This window comes from Carassius carassius, chromosome 42 (assembly GCF_963082965.1).
Source record: "Carassius carassius chromosome 42, fCarCar2.1, whole genome shotgun sequence".
In the NCBI taxonomy this organism is placed as follows: domain Eukaryota; kingdom Metazoa; phylum Chordata; class Actinopteri; order Cypriniformes; family Cyprinidae; genus Carassius; species Carassius carassius.
The window spans coordinates 1,856,400-1,875,872 of record NC_081796.1 but is presented as its reverse complement, the minus strand read 5'-3'; the positions used below and the strand labels follow the sequence as shown (position 1 = coordinate 1,875,872).

At 35.1% G+C, this 19,473-nt stretch overlaps 1 protein-coding gene across 2 annotated transcripts in view; it reads left to right on the top strand.

Moving 5' to 3' along the window:
• The first annotated feature begins 2,567 nt into the window (after positions 1 to 2,567).
• The window catches only part of itgb1a (integrin, beta 1a), a 36,136-nt gene continuing 19,230 nt past the window's right edge, over positions 2,568 to 19,473 (top strand). The window contains exons 1-6 of one of the 2 annotated variants that reach the window (XM_059534592.1): positions 2,568 to 2,759; positions 15,811 to 15,877; positions 16,172 to 16,257; positions 17,751 to 17,970; positions 18,066 to 18,236; positions 18,768 to 19,006. In XM_059534592.1, the coding sequence (XP_059390575.1) occupies positions 15,811 to 15,877; positions 16,172 to 16,257; positions 17,751 to 17,970; positions 18,066 to 18,236; positions 18,768 to 19,006 (783 nt within the window). In that variant the 5' untranslated portion in view covers positions 2,568 to 2,759. The remainder of the gene's footprint in view (positions 2,760 to 15,810; positions 15,878 to 16,171; positions 16,258 to 17,750; positions 17,971 to 18,065; positions 18,237 to 18,767; positions 19,007 to 19,473) is intronic. The other variant, XM_059534593.1, reaches the window with a different exon arrangement.

The following is a 19,473-nucleotide window of genomic DNA, read 5'->3' as shown; positions in this document are numbered from 1 at the left end:
TACATGTACTTCCTCTTTAATAAAACATGTCAATTATGCATAACTCCAAGTAACTAACCCTAAACCAAAAGGTAAATTAAGTGTACTCAAAGAGACACTTTCAAGACAAGTACACTTTGAAAAGTTTGTAATAATGTCAAATTAAAAGCGATTGGAATATTTTTTTGTCCTGCTTTCAAAAAGTACACTTAATATATTGACCTAAAGCACAAATAAAGTTCTTATATAAATATAAACTATATTTTAATTTAAGTGCAAGTGAAAACATTACATCTGGTTTTTACTTCAGTGCATTATTTTAAAGTATGTTATTTTAGTAATAAGTACTCTTTTAAATTAGATTCAGGACCTACATGAGTAATGTTTCTTCCCTTTTTTTTTTTTTTTTTGGTATGTCCTTCCAGGTTTTGGTATTGATTATTATTATTATCAGCATTATTACTATTATTATTATTATTATACACTTTTTAAAAATGTCTAACTATTTGGGCATGTAAAAATGTTATCTTTAAAAAAAATTATAAAACACACCATATAACATTTAATATGTTTATTGTGGCAATAAATCTTCAACTGTAAGTCATGCGTCACATCATTGTTACTACAATGAATGAACACTAGATGGCAGTGTTGTAAAAACTACAATCTACTGCACCACACGAATTCTCTAAAAATAAGCCTTCAAAGCTTTATCATCTTCAATTTAAAACATCACTATGGACCTTATACATGATAAATAGTATATTAAGCTGTTGTATTTTAATGAGTTAAACTGGGTCAGTAGAACTGAAGCATTTAATCTAAAGTTCTGTTAGACCCAACTTCGTTTATTATATGCATGAGAGTAAGACCCCAATGGTCCTGAAATCTAAAACAGTTTAATAGATAATAGATAGATAGATAGATAGATAGATAGATAGATAGATAGATAGATAGATAGATAAATAGATAGATAGATAGATAGATAGATAGATAGATAGATAAATAGATAAATAGATAGATAGATAGATAGATAGATAGATAGATAGATAGATAGATAGATAGATAGATAGATAGATAGATATTTCATCAGTTTCTAGAGTAAGTTCTCCAGCAGACAGTGAAGTATTTCAGTATTTAGGTAGGAATCAAAGCTGCATCTCTCTTTTGGCCGTCTCTTTCTCTTGTGTTTATAGCAACCAAGGTTTTCAGGGGCTTTTTTTCTTTGCACATGATACAGGATACATGATACATTTTTTTTTCCACTTTTTTTTTTTCATTTTAATAATGCATCCACCCAATACTTTCAACATGACATCAGTTCTCTCCCTTGACTTTCACTTCTCTTCTTTATTTCCTTTTCTCTAGAGAAATCTTAATATAGCAGTCTCCTTCATAACTGTGTACTGCAATAGATCTACTTTATATTATTTGGTGTGTGTATACACGCCAAAACTGTAGCATGAAAACAGTTATAAAAAAGACATGACACAATATTTCAACAGGAAGTCAGAGTGATATGATGAGGAGGTGATGGGAACCGTGGTCGGGCCAATAGTAACACTTACACATACAATACATATAATATAATACATATAATACTAGTGATTATAACCAAATTAATTCATCATGTTATAAGTTAAAAAATTTATATATATATATATATATATATATATATATATATATATATATATATATACCCAGAGACACGAGAGACCTCAGACAGCCCTGGACTGAAGGGACATTATTTTAAATGATGACATTTTAATGGATGACTACTACATTTTCTTTTGAATGAATGGAGCAGAAGGTTTCCTCGATCATGAGAGTTTTCTGAATGATTATTATTGGTTTAAAGAACTGGTTATGACCTCGGTTCATTCTAAACTGCATCAGTATCTGCTTAATTATAATAAAATAAAATGGAAATTACAGTTTTAAATAAAATGTTCTCTGGGATAAAATATGTAAAAACGTTTTATTTCAGCAACCAAATAATTAACAAACAACATAGATAACTAAAATAACAAAAACTAAAATGGAAATTAGAATTAATCATTTTTATAATATATTATTATACGATATAAATTATAATTATGGCATAATATATCAAATAATATTCATAATTTTCTTTACATAAAGAATTACAGCCTATGTAAAGATAAAAAAAACTTTAAAATTAAATTGATTCAAAATATGAATAAAAACTATAATAGTATATCGTTGATATTAAAATCTGAAATTAAAACACTGATCAGGACAAACAATAACTTCTTGTTTCTGAATCTCATAAAAGTGGACCCAACAGGGAAATAAATTAATAAAAATAAATAAATTTCTATTTTTATTTTTTATCTCAAATGAAGAAAAAAACGTATAGATTTACTTCAAAGATTTACCTTCTCGTCGAATAAATAAAATAAAATAATGATTATGGAGATTACACTTTAATAAATTCTAAACTTTGATTATATTTCCTAATCACATTTTCGTGGCTCGTGGGTTCGTGGCGTCATGCGGCAGCGCGGATGACGTCAGGAGGTGTTTCCTGTGGGCGGGGCCTGTCTGCTGACCTCACACTTCTTCTCTCTGAGTCTGTCTGTGATAAACGCTGCACGGACTCTGAGGAAGTCTTCACTCCACAGAATGGGTTGTTTGCTGTGATTTGGTTTTGACTGAAGGATTTAAGACAGGCTCTTCTAGGGTTAAAGAGAAACAGAAGGATACACGTTGATAAAAGACGAAAGTGAAGAGGGAAAACTAGTAATAAAAGCCAGAAGGTAAAGTTACCGTCTGAATGCCATCCTCCGAGTGAAAGGACGCAGTTTCACCGGGGCTTTATATGATGTTCTTTATAGAAGTGATGAAGTGAATCAGATGTGAGTGTGATGAAAAGCGAGAAGTGTGTGTTAAAGTTGCTTGTGTGTCTCGAGTAACGCTCCCTGGCAGATATTTGAGGTGATTTATAAAAAGATGTTGTTCTTCTGGTAGGTTAGTCCTAAAGACAGCTCTTTGGATGTTTAACTTACTTATCCTTTATTGATTTATTCTTTTGTAATGTCTAACACACGACAGGCTTTTGTTTTAGATGCCCCATCTGTTTCTATATCAATATTAATGCAGCACTATACATTTGTTGATAGGGAAAATAATATTCATAAGAATTGTGTACTATTTTCATTTGAGTCGAGGGTTTTATTTAAAATGGTTATTATTTATTTATTTATTTATTTATAAGTCTGAGGCAAAAGAGAAAAAGAAAAAATGACGTATAAAAACGTTTGAAAGTATCATTTTACATTAAAATCTAGAGCTCCAGCTGGAGGTTCCATGCAGAACTCGATTTGAACTTGAAAAAATAATTCCAAGAATCATTTCTGTTTACAATCAGTTTTCTCAAATATGGCCAAAGCTAGTCTGTTTCCTGAAGCTGACATATTCGTTTGAAATGTCAGTACTCTAGAAAGCAGACTGCATTGATAAACTGGACGCAGTGACATCCTTGTAATCTAAGAAAGGACGTCTGGCTGCTCTGTCTTTTACAACAACCTTGTGTCTGACAGCAAAGGGGCTTTTTAATCAAGAAAATGGGCTTAAGACTCAGTGTAGGTGGAATAAATCAGGTGTGTGGTCAGTAGCATTTGTTTACTGATGGTACATGACCTCTGACCTTCACAACAGCTGCTGGACAAAAAAAAAGCCTTTATTATTGGACCTTTAACCAGATAAGTGCTGTTGTGCCATCTCTGAGAATGACTATGCAATCATTGTGTCGTGTTTCTGCTTTGTTGGTTACTTAAAGATGCTTAAACAGTTTTGCATATGAAGGTATCAATCATGATTATAACTTTAAATTAGTGATTAGTTTTTCTTTTGAAGTTAATGTGCAAATGTTTGGTCCAGTACATTAAAACTCATATGCACTTGTTTCTATAGCATTTGAGCATGAAGCATTTGAGATGAAGGCTTCAGATCAAAAGCTCTTTGAAGTTCAAGAAAAGCATAAATGTAGTTGAGTCTGTCCAAACTTTTCATTGGTGCATTTCTCGTGTGTTATGTATAATAATGCTTTAGTGTCGAGTCTTGTTCGAGCGCTCTTGTCAGTTCAAATCTTAGCAAAAATATTTATAGGAACGGTTCCAGTCACCGTGTTTGGCAGTCGTTCTGAACCAGGCTTTAGTCCAAAAATATAAAATCCAGATTAAAGGCATAAAAAAAGGTTAAGTATCATTGTTGTAATTTATGTCTACATTACGTAACAATTACATTTGAAAGCTTCTGTGTGGAAAAAAAAACCCTGGAAAAATACGTCAGGATTTGGGGCAGAAAAACAAGAAATTCTTAGTGCATTTCAGTTCATTATTCATGGTATATATTGTAAATGGGAAGAGCAGACCACAAATGCATAGTATATGTTGTCATTTTTTTATTATTATTATTGTTATAGCAGAGTACAAAGGAGAAAAGAAGAAAGCAAAAGAATGCAGAGACTGAAAAGAGCTCTTGCCACAGATATTCATGTTATATCACGTCACATTAAAGTTATTCTGACAATAGTACATGAAGAACACTGCCCAGCTCATTCAGTTAAACTGACAGAGAAGGATTGTTTGTAGCACTATATATTATTTGAAATGATTTGTTTTGATCATTTTGAGTGGAACGTCCCCAAACCAGAAGTGCCTCCCAGAATTTAAATTGCAGCTGGCTCATTAGGGAGAAAAAGGTGGATAATTATCTTTCATGGAATACAAAATATTTATTTCAAGGGTTTTTATTTTTTGGCTAGTTTATTATCCACTATGAGTTGTCAAACTCTCCAAAATGACAAAAAAGCACCATAAAAGTAGTCTATATGACCCATGTGCTGTTATTATTCAAAAGCTTGAGGAACAGACTGAAATATATTTATTTATACCCTGGACCACAAAATCAGTCTTAATTTTTAATTGAGATTTATACATCATCTGACAGCTGAAGAAATAAACTTTCCATTGATGTGTGGCTTGTTATGATATGACAATATTTGGTCGATATACAACTACAGTATTAGAAAATCTGGAATCTGAGGGTGCAAAAATATAAAAATACTGAGGAAAATCACCTTTAAAGTTGTTTAAATGAAGTCCTTAGCAATGCATATTACTTCTTAAAAATTATGTTTTTATATATTTATGATAGGAAATATCGTCATGGAGCATGATCTTTACTTAATATCCTAATGATTTTTGGCATAGGCCTAAAGCAAAAAAATCTATAAATTTGAACCAGACAATGTATTTTTGGCTATTGCTGCAAATATACCCCAGAGACTTAAGATTGGTTTTGTGCGCATATATATATATATATATATTTATTTTTAACTAAACATTTTCCACTGTAGCTTATTAAGTTCTGTATTTTTATTAAATATGCTCATATTCAAATTGAACAAGGTATAATCAGTTATACGATAGTCAAAGAAATGTGTCATCATGACGTCAAACCTGGAGTTACATGTCTTGAAATTTCTTATCTGAATATACAAAAACATGTGTGGATACAAAAGTTATACATACGTTTCACACCAAGCCATGTCTGTGGTTCTGTGGTTTTTTGTCAAGTTTGGACATTTCTGGCAGTCGGATCACCATTATTATTGGTTGCTTGGACACTTTGGAGACACATTTTTAACCCATTTTCTGATATTGTTTCTGCTTGCAGACCATTTTTTGCTTCCTAAAATGTCTTTGTTTTTCACATAGGTTGCATTTTGTTCTCAGAGTCTGTTTCTTTATTATTGGGTAGAGACTAAAATCTTAAAACACGTTTCTGGAAGAACTCGACTCAAAACAATTGGCTTTTTCACTTTACTTCACTTCACTTTCACTTCACTTTACATTACTGTACAGCAGTACTCATTAATGCATATTTTTTGGCTTATAAAGGACTGAAATCTGTGACCGTGGGCACATTTCTTTTAAACCCTTTTTCTCAAATGTCTGTTTTCATGTCCAGATAAAGGAGCTCAGAATGTGTCTATCTCATCTCCACTGGTACAATCTCTTGTTTGATGTTGGTCTGGAAAACAGGCCCCTGTCTAATCTGATCTGTTTTTTGTCCCCTCCCTATCTTCTTCGAGCCGTCCGCTCTTGTCTGTTTCTTTCCGGTCAGCCAATGAGAAAGAACCTCTCTTTGCCGGCGTACAATGTAAGCATGATTCCTGTGAGCCAGCGGAGGTCACACAGCAAATTAGCTTGAAATTGACCTCCAGTGTCATGTGGTCAGTGCAGGGTTGTGTAGATGGTCTCTCGTCTGTTTAACCAATCTTCTTGCCAGTAAAAATGCTGAAAACAATTATTGTGAAGGGAATAGAAAAGAAAACTATTTTACCAAAAATTGTACTAATTGGTTTGTTAAGGTCTTTAGGGTGAGTAGATGGGAAAGTTTTGAATCAGTTGTCACGGTGAACAGCTGGTGTTGTACAGCTGTGGGTAGAAAGCAGAACCATAAAAAAAGAAAGAAAACAAGATATGAAGTGAAACATTATATTGTTCCTCGTCTGGGATAAATTCTCACCAAACAGGAAGGTTAATCTTAATTCAGTGGCCCTCATGTGGACTATTTTCAGGTCAGGTAATGTTGCTGGAAGTCATTGATGTCACATTGAAACCATCGACCAACAACGCAGGGCTTTTGTACTTTGTATGAATATTGGGATGGATGAAACCTAAAAATGTACAGTGATAATAATTTGGTACCATACACCATTATATGAATACATACAATATTAAGTATATCCAGTATAAAGAAACATGACAGATATACATGTGTAATAATCACAATAATTTATTCTAAAAGTTGTAGTACCAATGTAGTCCAAATTACGTTGTGTTGTATTCGCAGTGCTCTCTCATGAGAGGTTCAGAGCAGAAATGAAGGTGTTAAATGTTGAAAATCGAATGAGGCACTCTGTGAAGGTGCGCATGCAATATGTGCAATATATTAAATATGGAGAGTCACGGTAATGACATAACAACATTGGTCATTGCACGATCTGATGGTTAAAGTCGCTACTGAGGTTGTTGATGAAGATCGTTGAATAAAAACTTGATATGCTTCATTTGGATTCTGGAATTTTTAATTACAGCTCAAGAATAAAAGGTTGTTTATGATCTCTTATTGTTGCATTTTGGGCATATTTTATGGTCTTTTTTGAGCACATTCAGAAAACTGCAGTGGATAATAAAATATTTAATAAGTAATGGTCAAATTGTTACAGAATTCTTATTCATTTTAGGGTTTCAGCGTGTAGTCTTATGAAAGAGAAGTGATATCATTTCAAAATTAGTAAATAAGTCAACTGCATTTAATAAATGTGAATGAAAACATAATCTCAGTGATAATCAACTACAATAATGTGAACCAATTAACTGCATTCATTAAATATGAGATTAAATAAGGACCTATTACATTTGTACATTTCTCCATATAACCATGTCTATTAAAATATAGTGGTACTATTGATCAAGGTAGAAACACACTTAAAAAATAAACTACATACAAACACTGTTAAGATCTCATTGAACTACTGGTGCATAGGTTTTAATCAGAGGTTCAGTCTCAAGTTTTGGAATACTTTGAACATTGGGCTAAATAAATACATTAAATTAAAATTACAATTATTTCTGTTGTTCCAGGAAACCAATTTCCTACATCTTTTATTTTGTAGATCTTATTTCCTGTTTAGCCATGTCAAAAGATAAATAATGGCTTTATATATTTGTGTGTGTGTTTGTGTCACAGTCCTCATCTCCTGTTAGGTTTATTTTGTCATAACAAGCAGCTGATAATTGGAACGAATGAGAAACCAATACAAATCTAAGATAAAACTGTCCAGTTCCTCTAAACTATTATAAGCCTCGCTGTCTGCAGAGATTGGACAGCTCTGCTCGCCTGTAATGGTAACACTAACAAGGGTCTGTAGGTTAACATTAGTTAATGCACTAATCTATGAATTATGGATGAACGTGAATTAGAAAGATTAAACATAGTATTTAGCATTAAACATCAACCTGCATTAGTAAATGCTAGACAGATTGTTGTTCCCAGTTAATTAACATGATACCTAATGCATAATCTAAGTTTAACTGTAAAGGGTTACCACTGTTACCTATTATTGTCCTCTGGGTCACCCCCTCCATTATAGTGAATTATTAATTCATATCCAAAAAAATAAAAATGATAGATTAGCGATGCATCAAGCACAGTTCAACCAGGTGGAATATGAAACAGATCAGTTCAAGCCTGAAGGGGATTCAATACGAAACAGACACAGTGCATAAAATTGTTCATTTGTTATTTAATTGTACATTTCTTAATATAAGCAGGTTCATATGTTCAGTGCTAACCACTCTTCATATATACTATAGTGTGCATCACTAAGGTCCTGGTGGGGGTGTTTTTATAGGCAGGGCTTCACCGAGAGGGGTTTTTGGATGTTTGCCAAGCTGCTGTTTCCTGTGTGATGGGGAGATTCCTGTAAAGCCAACACAACGGTTAAAAAGGGACTAGTCAGGCAGAAACAGTAACGTTACGATGGCCCTGAACCCTGTAATGCCAGTTTCAGAGGCGTAATATAGCATGCTCAGTGTAGTCTGTGCATTATATGTGTGCAAGCTTTTATAGAGGGCTAACTCTCACCCACCCTTCAATTCAATTGATTTGGGGTGCATTTGATTGATACTAGTGGGGATGCTGGGAATAGGCTGTAAGAGCCTTTGTTCTGGTCATTGGGAAAACAGATCTCAGGGATTCCTGGGATGTTGTTTAGGAGGATGGTAGAGTTCAAGATGAAATGAAGGGGTTGGGCTTAGGGTGGAACCAAGCTGAGTTCAGTTTAGCCATATAATCAACCCAGGCTCGTTGGAAAATGTGCCTATGCCTACACTTTTGCAAAACTCCAAAAACAAGGGCAGCTTATTGATTAATAAAGACTTATTTTCATGTGGTTCCTTGCACACTACTATTTTATGACCTTAAAGCATTTTTACCATAGTGCTTGATTTGTAAACTAATGAATTTTGAAGTTTGCATCTCATTACCACTTCCATATGTTTGGCTTTTCTGATGTAGTAAACTTGCTCCATAGCCCACCCGGTACAGCATTGCACTTGCAGTGTGAAACGTTTGGCTACGAGACCCATGACACACAAGTCACAATAAAACGCTACTGATTAGTTATTCTTAGGGTGCTTACTAGGTCAAGATCATATGAGAAAAATCTCATTAATTTACACTGAAGGAGGAACCCGAGCCTCATCACACTGACTTGTGCCAGAAACACCCCATACCATATCACAACATAAAAAACACTGAACACTTTTAGCAATGCCCAAAACACCCTACCATCAGGGTGTTTACAATTGTGTGAGTAAAGGATGATCACATTATATTTGGAAATGTAAAAATGGAGCTGCTTTTTGTAGTAGCTTGCACAATGATTGATCTCCCTTTGTTTCTTATGTCTCTCTGCTGCTTGGTGATTACATGCATCTTGTTCTATTTGTGTCATTGTCGAATTGTGTTTGGCTAAGTAATGTCCAGTACAGCAGAAAGTGGTATTGATCCAGTATGACTGTGAAGGATGGGCTTGAACTCAAGCATTAGCATGGTCAATATTCCCCGAAAGGTCCATCTATAGAAAGAGCAGCATTTCTCTTTGATATTTAGAAATATTAATGATTTTGTAGTTTGAAAGTCAAGCAAAATGTTGGTTTTGCAAATGCATTGTTTACAGCAGGGATTCCCAAAGTTTTTGTCAGGCGGACCAATTTGACCTAAAATGTGAAATTCCGAAATTCCATTGATGTCTGGTTTATTAGGAGGACAATATTTGGCCGAGATACAACTATTTGAAAATCTGGAATCTGAGGGTGCAAAAAAACTCTAAATACTGAGAAAATCACCTTTGATGTTGTCCATATGAAATCTTAGCAATGCATATTACTGATCAAAAATTAAGTTTTGATATATTAACAGTAGGAAATTTACTAAATATCTTCATGGAACATGATCTTTACTTAATGTCCTAATTATTTTTGGCATAAAATAAAAATTTATAATTCTGACCCATACAATGTAGTTTTGGCTATTGCTAAAAATATACCCCATAGACTTAAGACTGGTTTTGTGGTCCAGGGTCACAAATATTATACTTTGGGTATTAATATTGCTTTACGGCATGCATGTACTTCATTGTATTCACAAGAAAACTGAAACAGTCATGTTTCATTTAAAGTAATGGTAGCACTTTATTTTGAGGACAAATTCTCACTATTAACTAGTTGCTTTTTAGCATGCATATTACTAGTATATTGACTGTTTATTAGTACTGTTTTATAAAGCACATATTAATGTCATACAACATATACTAACTATAGGGTTAGGATTATGGTTTAGTTTAGGGTAACTGCGTGTAATTGTTAATATTTTGCTGTTATTTTTAAAGTAAGTACATGTAATCTATAACAAAAATACTGCAAAATAAAGTGTTACTCATGAGCACCAGAAGCAGTCAAGAGAGACAGGCGGATTGTTAAACCTGGAGCTCATTGGACGCTCCCCTGTTTTAAAGGGAAATGATGGCATGGCTGTGTTTGGCCCTCATTTCAGGACAGAGGTTGAATGGGGCATCTGTGGGCATTTGTTCTGATCCCTCTTTCCCAGTTCAGAATGGAAAAGACGAGGAAGAGAGCTGAGAAGATAGAGAGTGGTTTAGGGGTTTGAAGTTTCGGTCTGAAATGGAGGTGGGATTTCAGTGTCCTCCCTTTCCTGTTTTTCTCTTTGCTCCTTTTATGTATCTCTTGAGTGTATTTTTTTTATTTTTTTACATTTGAATGCATCTTTGTGTTACCTTCTTATGCCAAAAAAATTACACTAGGATCAGAAAAAAGTTGACTTCTGGCCAAAAAGAACAGACTTTCAGAAACTGCTGAGTCTTGTTGTGACCGCACACTTTGACCAGAACATAGGGATATCATTCCCATGGTGCTCTCTGTTCAGCCTCCCCCCAGCATTCCTGAGTCCAGCTGTGAAACCTCATTAAACAGAAAAAGAGCAAGATTTTTATTATTATTATTATTTCAGTTTACCTCTGATTCACCGCAATGTCCGAATTATCTTGAGTGCGTTCTCAACAATCCTAATTGAGATTGTAGATAGAGGGTCAATGGTCCATTTGAGAGATAGGTGGCGGTAATGCACTTATACGTTTGTGATCCACCATAAAGCAAGAAGAATAAGATGCATCAGGCGCTGGCTGTTGAGAAAGCACTCGGGACAGTGCTGTGAAAATCAGAGGTAAAAAAATGATATAAATACTGTTCAGTTTCCTGCACAGGCCGATTGTTTTGTGTCTTTACACATCAATAAATCTTCACGAGCCGCAGTGTTTAATTTGGTTTTATTTGTGTATGTTTTTTTGACTCTCAAAACTGTGATTCCCATTCACTTTCATTATAAGACTGACAGACTGCAACGGTTTGAGTTAAATATCTCTGTTTGTGTTCTACTGAAGAAACGAAGTCACCTACATCTTGGACGCCCTGAGGGTGAGCAGATAAACATCACACTGTCATGTTTGGGTCAACTATCCCTTTAAGCAAGTAAAGTAAATAAATAAGAATAAGGCTTATGCATATTTTATTTTTGTATTAAAGAACACAACGGGGCTAGTTGTCACAATGGGAGCCTGCTGTTAATTGAAACTGATTTGAAAAGAATATATTTTCTTGATGTATGAAACCTTTTTGTGTAAGAAATGAACTAGATTTTTTTTTTTTTTTGTCATTTTGGAAATGTTTACATGACACCGTTTTCAACCTTAAGACAAAACTTGGTCAAACTTTATTTTAAGGTCCAATTTTCGCTATTAACAAACTATTAACTATGACTTTTACCTTAGTAAACTCCTAATTACTGCTTATTAATAATTATTAAGGTAGTTGTTAAGTTTAGGTAACGGGTAGGATTAGGGATGTAGAATATGGTCGTGCAGAATATGTACTTTCTAAGTACTAATAAACAGCCAACGTATTAATAATAGCATTTTAATAAGCTGTTTAATCGTGAGAATCGGTCCCTATACTTAAGTGTTACTAAAAACTCTTAATGTGTCTTGGACGTTCATTTCCACGACAAGGTTTTTTTGTTTTTTTTTTAGCCTGACAATGCAAACTTTTGAAAACAGGTCTCAAACTGCAAGTTTTTAAAAAACGATGCCATTATCGTCTCTGTGTAAACTACAGAAATGCTAATTTGGGAAAAGTGTGTCGTTATACGCATGTGTATTACTCAATAGTAATGTTCTTTACAAAGCGGCATCGCCACCTACTGGCCTGGCATGAATAACACAGCATTTTTAGTCATTTTAACTGATCTATATGAACAGGGATCTCTTTGACAACACTTTTCAAAAATTGCGAAAATTTTAGCACATCGTTGTCATGTAAACATACCCTAATAGCTTTTCGGGAGTTTGGGTGTGACCTCACAGAGCTAAACCCTCAATGACACGTGGTCGATCTGCCTGAGATCTAACACACACACACACACTTATTAACTCACACTGACCGAATTACCCAAGAGTTAAACTCACAGCCTAACAACTTTCAGACGTGTTACCCACAGCTCCCACAGTGTCTCTCTTTAAGCCATCTCATCTCTGCCCATTGAGTTTAATGGAAACCACATGCATTACATTCGGCAGGGAAGTAAAAGGCATTTCAAGTTTTACCCTGGACGCCCCGCACGAGCTGAAGGGTGTTTTTGATCCAGTAAGGATTTGACAGCACTGGTTGTATTTGTGATTTCTTTGGAACAGCTATTGCTGTGCTGTGTAATTTAGAGTTTATATTGATGTAATATTTCTTACATCAAGCCATTATCGCGTTATGAGTGTCTGTCAAGGCTTTTGCATAATGATATACTATTTGTAAACCGTGATGCTTGCCAGTGTGTCTTAAAGTTTTTTGCATTTTTAATATGGTTTTGGACTGTTGTATACAGTTTTTTGACAATTTATTTTACAACTCGTGAGGCCTTTTGGGGAGAAATTTTGTAATGCTAAAGATAATGTGTGTTAGCTTGAGGACATTTACATGCTAGTATAGTAGTCCTAAAACCTGACAAAATAATTTAAATGAGGACACAAAAATGTGTTTAATAGAGTTTACTTTCCCTTGTGAAAAAAGTATAGTTTCGAAAATAGCACTTATTATGAAAAAAAGGGAAATGCATAAGTGCGAACTGAATGTAATGTTTCAGACACACTGTTGTATAAAACATTTAAAACATTTAGAGTTGCTGTGGCTCAGTAGGAGAGCATTGCGTTAGCGGTGCAAAAGGTCATGGGTTCAATTCCCAGGGAGCACACATACTGACAAAAAAATACAAATGTATAGCCTGAATGCACTGTAAGTCGCTTTGGATAAAAGTGACTGCTAAATGCATAAAAATGTAAACATCCCTTGTTAAATAAAAAGGAAAATTTAAATGCAAATGCCTGAATTTGTTTCAGTGTAAACTAAAATATACTTTAATGTAATTTCTATCACTAGTGTTCCTGTAGCTCAATTGGTAGAGCACTAGCGCAAGGTTGTGGGTTCGATTCCCCGGGAACACATGATAGGTAAAAATGTATAGTCTGAATGCACTGTAAGTCACTTTGGATAAAAGCGTCTGCTAAATGCATACATTTATTTAATTTATTTTCTATCAATGTATTAGAATATATTTGTAATTACACAGTTGTAATGATGAAGTACTTTAGTATATTTAAAATATGTTAATTTTAAACTGTAAAATGAAATAATGCACTGCAGTTAATTATAATCAAGTATGTTGTATGCATAGCACATTAGTCAGCTCATCAAAATAAGTGTACTTCTTTAAAATATGACAAAAAATTTAAACAATGATTAAAAATGCACATAATTCAACATTTGTTGTAATAAAAGTGGCCTTTTATTTAATTTAATATTATATTAGTTGTAAGTAATTTATATATATATACGTGAGATTTGCAGTACACTACAAGGGCACATTCTGGTATGTTCCTCTCCAGGAAGTTTTTATTTAATTATTTAATGTCCTGTTTTTTTTAGGATATGTCAGTGCAGGAAAGAAAACATAATTTATCAAGCCTTTTACTTCAATACAAGGAAACTTATTTTTGCACTTGATAATGTTGCCGCTCATACTTTTTAGTAGATTTCATTCTACTGAAGACATCGCTGCATCCAAAGTGCTTTCGAGCCCCTCACTCACATGTGGAGCCCAAGCAAGGATAATTTATTAAGCAGACACAACACACGGCCTCATGGGACACGTTAATCAATAATGCTTTACCTGGCAGGACAGACAACAGCCATTTATGCTTTCAGCAGGCTAAAGTGCTCTGAATCGAATGAGGGATCACTCTTACAGCAACTCCAGAGACTATTGAACAGGACTGAATATTTAAATCAGAGTTTTTCATAATCATTATAAATCAAAAGAATCCCTTTAAAACTTAGTACATCAGAATACAATTATGACATAATATATTTGGACAGAATAGACATACATCACGAGGAATATAATAAAATACATTTCTACGATCACACAAATAGTTTTTATTTACTGTACAGTGTGCTCCTCTCTGTTTAGTTGAGTTTTAAAAGATATTGTTTGTCGGCTCGAGTAACACCCTTTGCCTAAAGTAGTCGGCACTATTTCTGGCAGGGCAAGAGCCACTAGGAAACGCTCCGAGCGGTCAATGATGGCTTCTCTTACCCAGGAATGGCATCTGAGAGGCGGTGTTTAAATGAGCTCAGAGCCGAGAATAGATGAGCTCTGTTGGCCGATGAAGGTTTACGACCTCCAGTGAACTCAATGTCATCACTCTGAAAATATGAGCCGTAAAACCTCTTGTTGTGCGCATTTTAGAAAATGGCATTAAAAAAGCTGAATGGAAACCAAGATGTGCATAAATTAGAAAAATGCATATAAAAAAATGTATGCGTAAAATATGCACACAAACTAGATATTCTGAAATGCATGATCCAAAGTCTGTAGTCAAAGTGGTTTGCTATTACTTCCAAGAACTGAACACAACCGCTCTCCAAAAACAGCAGACGTCTTCCTCCGAAAGCATTTAGGTGCAAGTCATTTCTTTTATATGAAAAAAAGACCCACAGTGGCTTCTACTGCAGCAAATGACCTTTTCCCTAGTGATTTTTGGTGCTAGTTTATTTTAGTCGGATTTTGTTCTCTTCATCCTGCTGGATGGAAACCTTTTCATTTGCTAAAGTTTTTATGCCATGTTCCAATTTTGCGCACAAGTTTTGGATGGAAACACAGCTAGCGAGGTTGCGAAGACAACGTGATTGCAAGTGATAAATGTACTATGATGAGAACAGACAAAGAACTGAAGCAGACTAGCAGTATAAATACACAGGACAAGTGAGGGAGAAAATAAGGAACATGTGGGACTGATCGATTAATGGGAATAAATAAACACCGAACCGAAAGTAGAAAACACAGACAGAACTTGATTTGTGTTTTCCAAAAGCATAGCTAGACAACTATGGTCACAAGTCATCGTTACCAACACAGTTAAACAATTTGATGTTTACCCGAATCCATAGTTTCAACAAACAATCACAAAAAGCAACTATAGTTCTCGATCTGTGGTTAAAAGTGTATCTGTGACTTAAACAGATCATGCACATTCACCGTAGTTTTTCTGAATAACTGTGTATTATATATTGAAACAAAATGCACTGCTTATTCTTTGTCTCTTTGTTGTAGATGGACCTGAAGCTACTTTTCATGTCAACATTATTCGGGATCATTTGTTGCAGCAGCGCACAGCAAGGTAATGTGAACTCTGTCGTTTCTAATCCAGTGTATTTGTGTCCAGTGTACTGTAACTCTGTCCGTCTCCGTCAGAATTAATATCCTATGAGGATAACGAATCGTTCTCTCTTCAGAGCGAGTGGTTAAATACTGATGTCAGAGCTCAGAGCTCACTCCACCCAGCGCGGTCAGAGCATTATCTGTAATGGAAAACACAGAGTAGTCATCTTGGCTCCAATTACAGCGAGCCGGAGTGATGTAACTGAATGGAAGCTGTAGATGTGAAACAGTCTCCGTCTCTTCTGTTCTGCAGAGGGCAACGAGTGCATCAAAGCCAACGCTTTATCCTGTGGCGAGTGCATACAAGTGGGGGCTAAATGTGGATGGTGCACTGATACAGTGAGTATTCTGTTCTTTAACCCTCCAAACACATTCACTGACCCGATGTATTTATGCTGAATCACACTCACATTCATGCTGACTAATCAGAGCTGTACTGATAGACCAAGAGCATGATTACGAGTCTGACATCACTACATATTTCAGACATGATATCATATACAACTTGCTGCTGCTCCTGGCCCAAACAGACATAATGCTGAAGAAAATGTTAATAGCTATAGCAGATTTGCCAGGAACAGTAATGACGGATGAATGTTGTCATTTCATTCGTGCTAGGAAATCTCATTGCAACTGCTTCTGCAGGGAAACATCTCGGAGATTTCTTCTGAGAGATTCCTTCAAGGAGCCCTTAAAAGAGATTTCGAGCATCAAGATGTTTCCATGCATCATCAAGTCCACAAATAAGAGACACTACTGAGATACTGTTAGCATTTCAGTTATTTTAGTACATTAAGTTAAACTAAATTAAAATGTTAAGTGCTTGGAAACTAGCTGGAAAAAAATTAGAGAATAAAAAAGTTTTTTGCATTTTATTTAATTACGTTTATTTTATTTCAAATAACATTTTTTAAAATTATAAATGGTTTTAATTTAAGTTTTAGTTTACTAGAATAACCCTGCAGACAAGTACTGGAGGTGCAGGGTACAGTAATTATATCATTAATAATGTCTTATTAACTGATATAACACTGTAAATAAATAATATATATTTTACAGTTACAGTACACATTTCACTACTGAATCTGAAATATTAAATTGTCAAAACACAAAAGTTATTTCTTTAGATTGATTAACTCTAAGATGATTTTCTTTACTAAAGCTTTCTTTTTATAACACACTCTCAATGTGGAAACATGCAAAAACTTTTCTTTTTTTTGACAGTACATGTTTTTTAATTTTATAGTACGTGTTTAATTTCTCTATTGAGGAAGTACACATTAAAACTTACAGTAAACCCATTTTTAATTAAATATGAAAACTATATTTCTGCTGTTATTTCGACATTTCTATTAATCCGTGAATCCTGAAAAAATTAAATGCATCACAGTTTCCACAAAAATATTGAGCAGCACAACTGTTTTCAACACTGATAATAATCAGAAATGTTTCTTGAGCAGTAAATCATCATATTATTCTGATTTCTGAAGATCATGTGACACTGAAGACTGGAGGAATGACGCTGAAAATACAGCGGAGCATCACAGAAATACATTACACTTTAACAGAGATTCACACAGAACGCAGCTGTTTTACATTACAATAATATTTCATAATATTATGATAATAACAACAACGTGAAACACCACAAACATATGTTGAGGGAAACAAAAAGCTTGACAACAGTAGCAATCAAATAATAATTGTAAAGAACTACTAAGGTTGTAAGTTATTTGAATATTTATAATCTTTTTTACAATGGATTTGTGTTATTCACTGCTTCATGCTCGACTCACATAATACAAACAGAAGTTATATGTTCTGTGCATCAGGAGTTTCTGAAGCAGGGAGAGCCGACGTCTGCGCGCTGTGATGAGCTGGAGTCGCTCAGGAAGAGAGGCTGCGACGCCACCGGGATCGAGGATCCTCGCGGGAGCCTAAAGATCCTCAAGAACAAAGCAGTGACCAACCGCAAGAAAGGAGCAGAGAAACTCCGACCCGAGGACATTACACAGATCCAGCCTCAGAAACTCAGCCTCAACCTCAGATCTGGTGCAGACTCACAATCTGAAACCCGAGATGGTGTTTATCGATCGCTGCAAGTAACATTAATGCATTTCTTTGTGAATGAATTGTAATTCCTGTAGGGGAACCTCAGAATATCAAACTGAGGTTCAAGAGGGCTGAAGACTATCCCATAGACCTGTACTATCTGATGGACCTGTCCTACTCCATGAAGGATGACCTGGAGAACGTCAAGAACCTGGGGACGAGTCTGATGAAGGAAATGTCCAAGATCACCTCAGATTTCAGAATAGGTGAGAGTCTTATCAAATCAAAACACAGCCCTCCTGTAGTTTTGCTTAACATATTGTCTCCGTTATATACTTGTTTTTAAACATGTAATAACAGTGTAATATATGTGAAGTATAATGGTTAAATTATTTACTTTTAAAATATATGCATCTCAAATTATAAATGAACCACGTGCTGATTTTCAATACAGCTTTCCATAAAAAATGTAACATATAACAATCTTCACTTGCAAACGTTAAACCCTCAAGCTTTTAGACCTTTAACTCTGTGTTTAGTCACCTACTGTATTTCTAAATGCTTCTCATTAAATGAAAACTTAAACAGCGTACATAATCACGTATGTTAGTCTACTTTGTATGGACTAATTTTCAGTGTTTTCCTGTTTGGGAAACCCTGGCTTAGAATATTACTTTTATAACCTGTAATTATATGATAAGACCTAATCAAAGCTTTCCTTACACTGCCAAATCCATTAGAGACACGAGCAGGCATGCACTTAAAGCTAAGATGCAGCTTTGCTCATTTCCGGACAGGTTTCGGCTCTTTTGTGGAGAAGACGGTGATGCCGTACATCAGCACGACTCCAGCCAAGCTCCTGAACCCCTGCTCGGGGGACCAAAACTGCACCAGTCCCTTCAGCTACAAGAACGTGCTGAAACTGACCAGCAACGGGGCGCAGTTCAACAGTCTGGTGGGAAAACAGCAGATATCTGGCAACCTGGACTCCCCTGAGGGGGGGTTTGATGCCATCATGCAGGTGGCCGTCTGCAGAGTGAGTGAAGGACGACTGTAGACTGATATTATTTTATCAAAGCATTTTTTTTTTTACAATATTTTCTTAATGTCAGGAGAAAAAAAGTGTTTTATGCATTTGCATCTCAAAACGAAACAAACAACAAAACAAACAAATTATGTGTTGACAACAAAGTAAGTACAATTCATTCACACATGCTGTCACGATCATTAGATGGAGTGCCCATGAGCTTCAGTAGAGGGCACTCCACTCAGGACCATTCCACCCATCAACCACCAGATGTCACTTGGACACTAGCACCTCTCATACTGTTGCACCACACCCGAACTACATTCCCCATGAGTCACTGCATCACAATCACCCTGCCACACCTGCACCTCATTCATCAGCCAATTTCCTTGCCACACCTGCACCTCATTTACACACACACATAAAAGCAGCACACTCACTCTCACTCACTGCGAAGTCTTGTTTAGCCAGTCTGA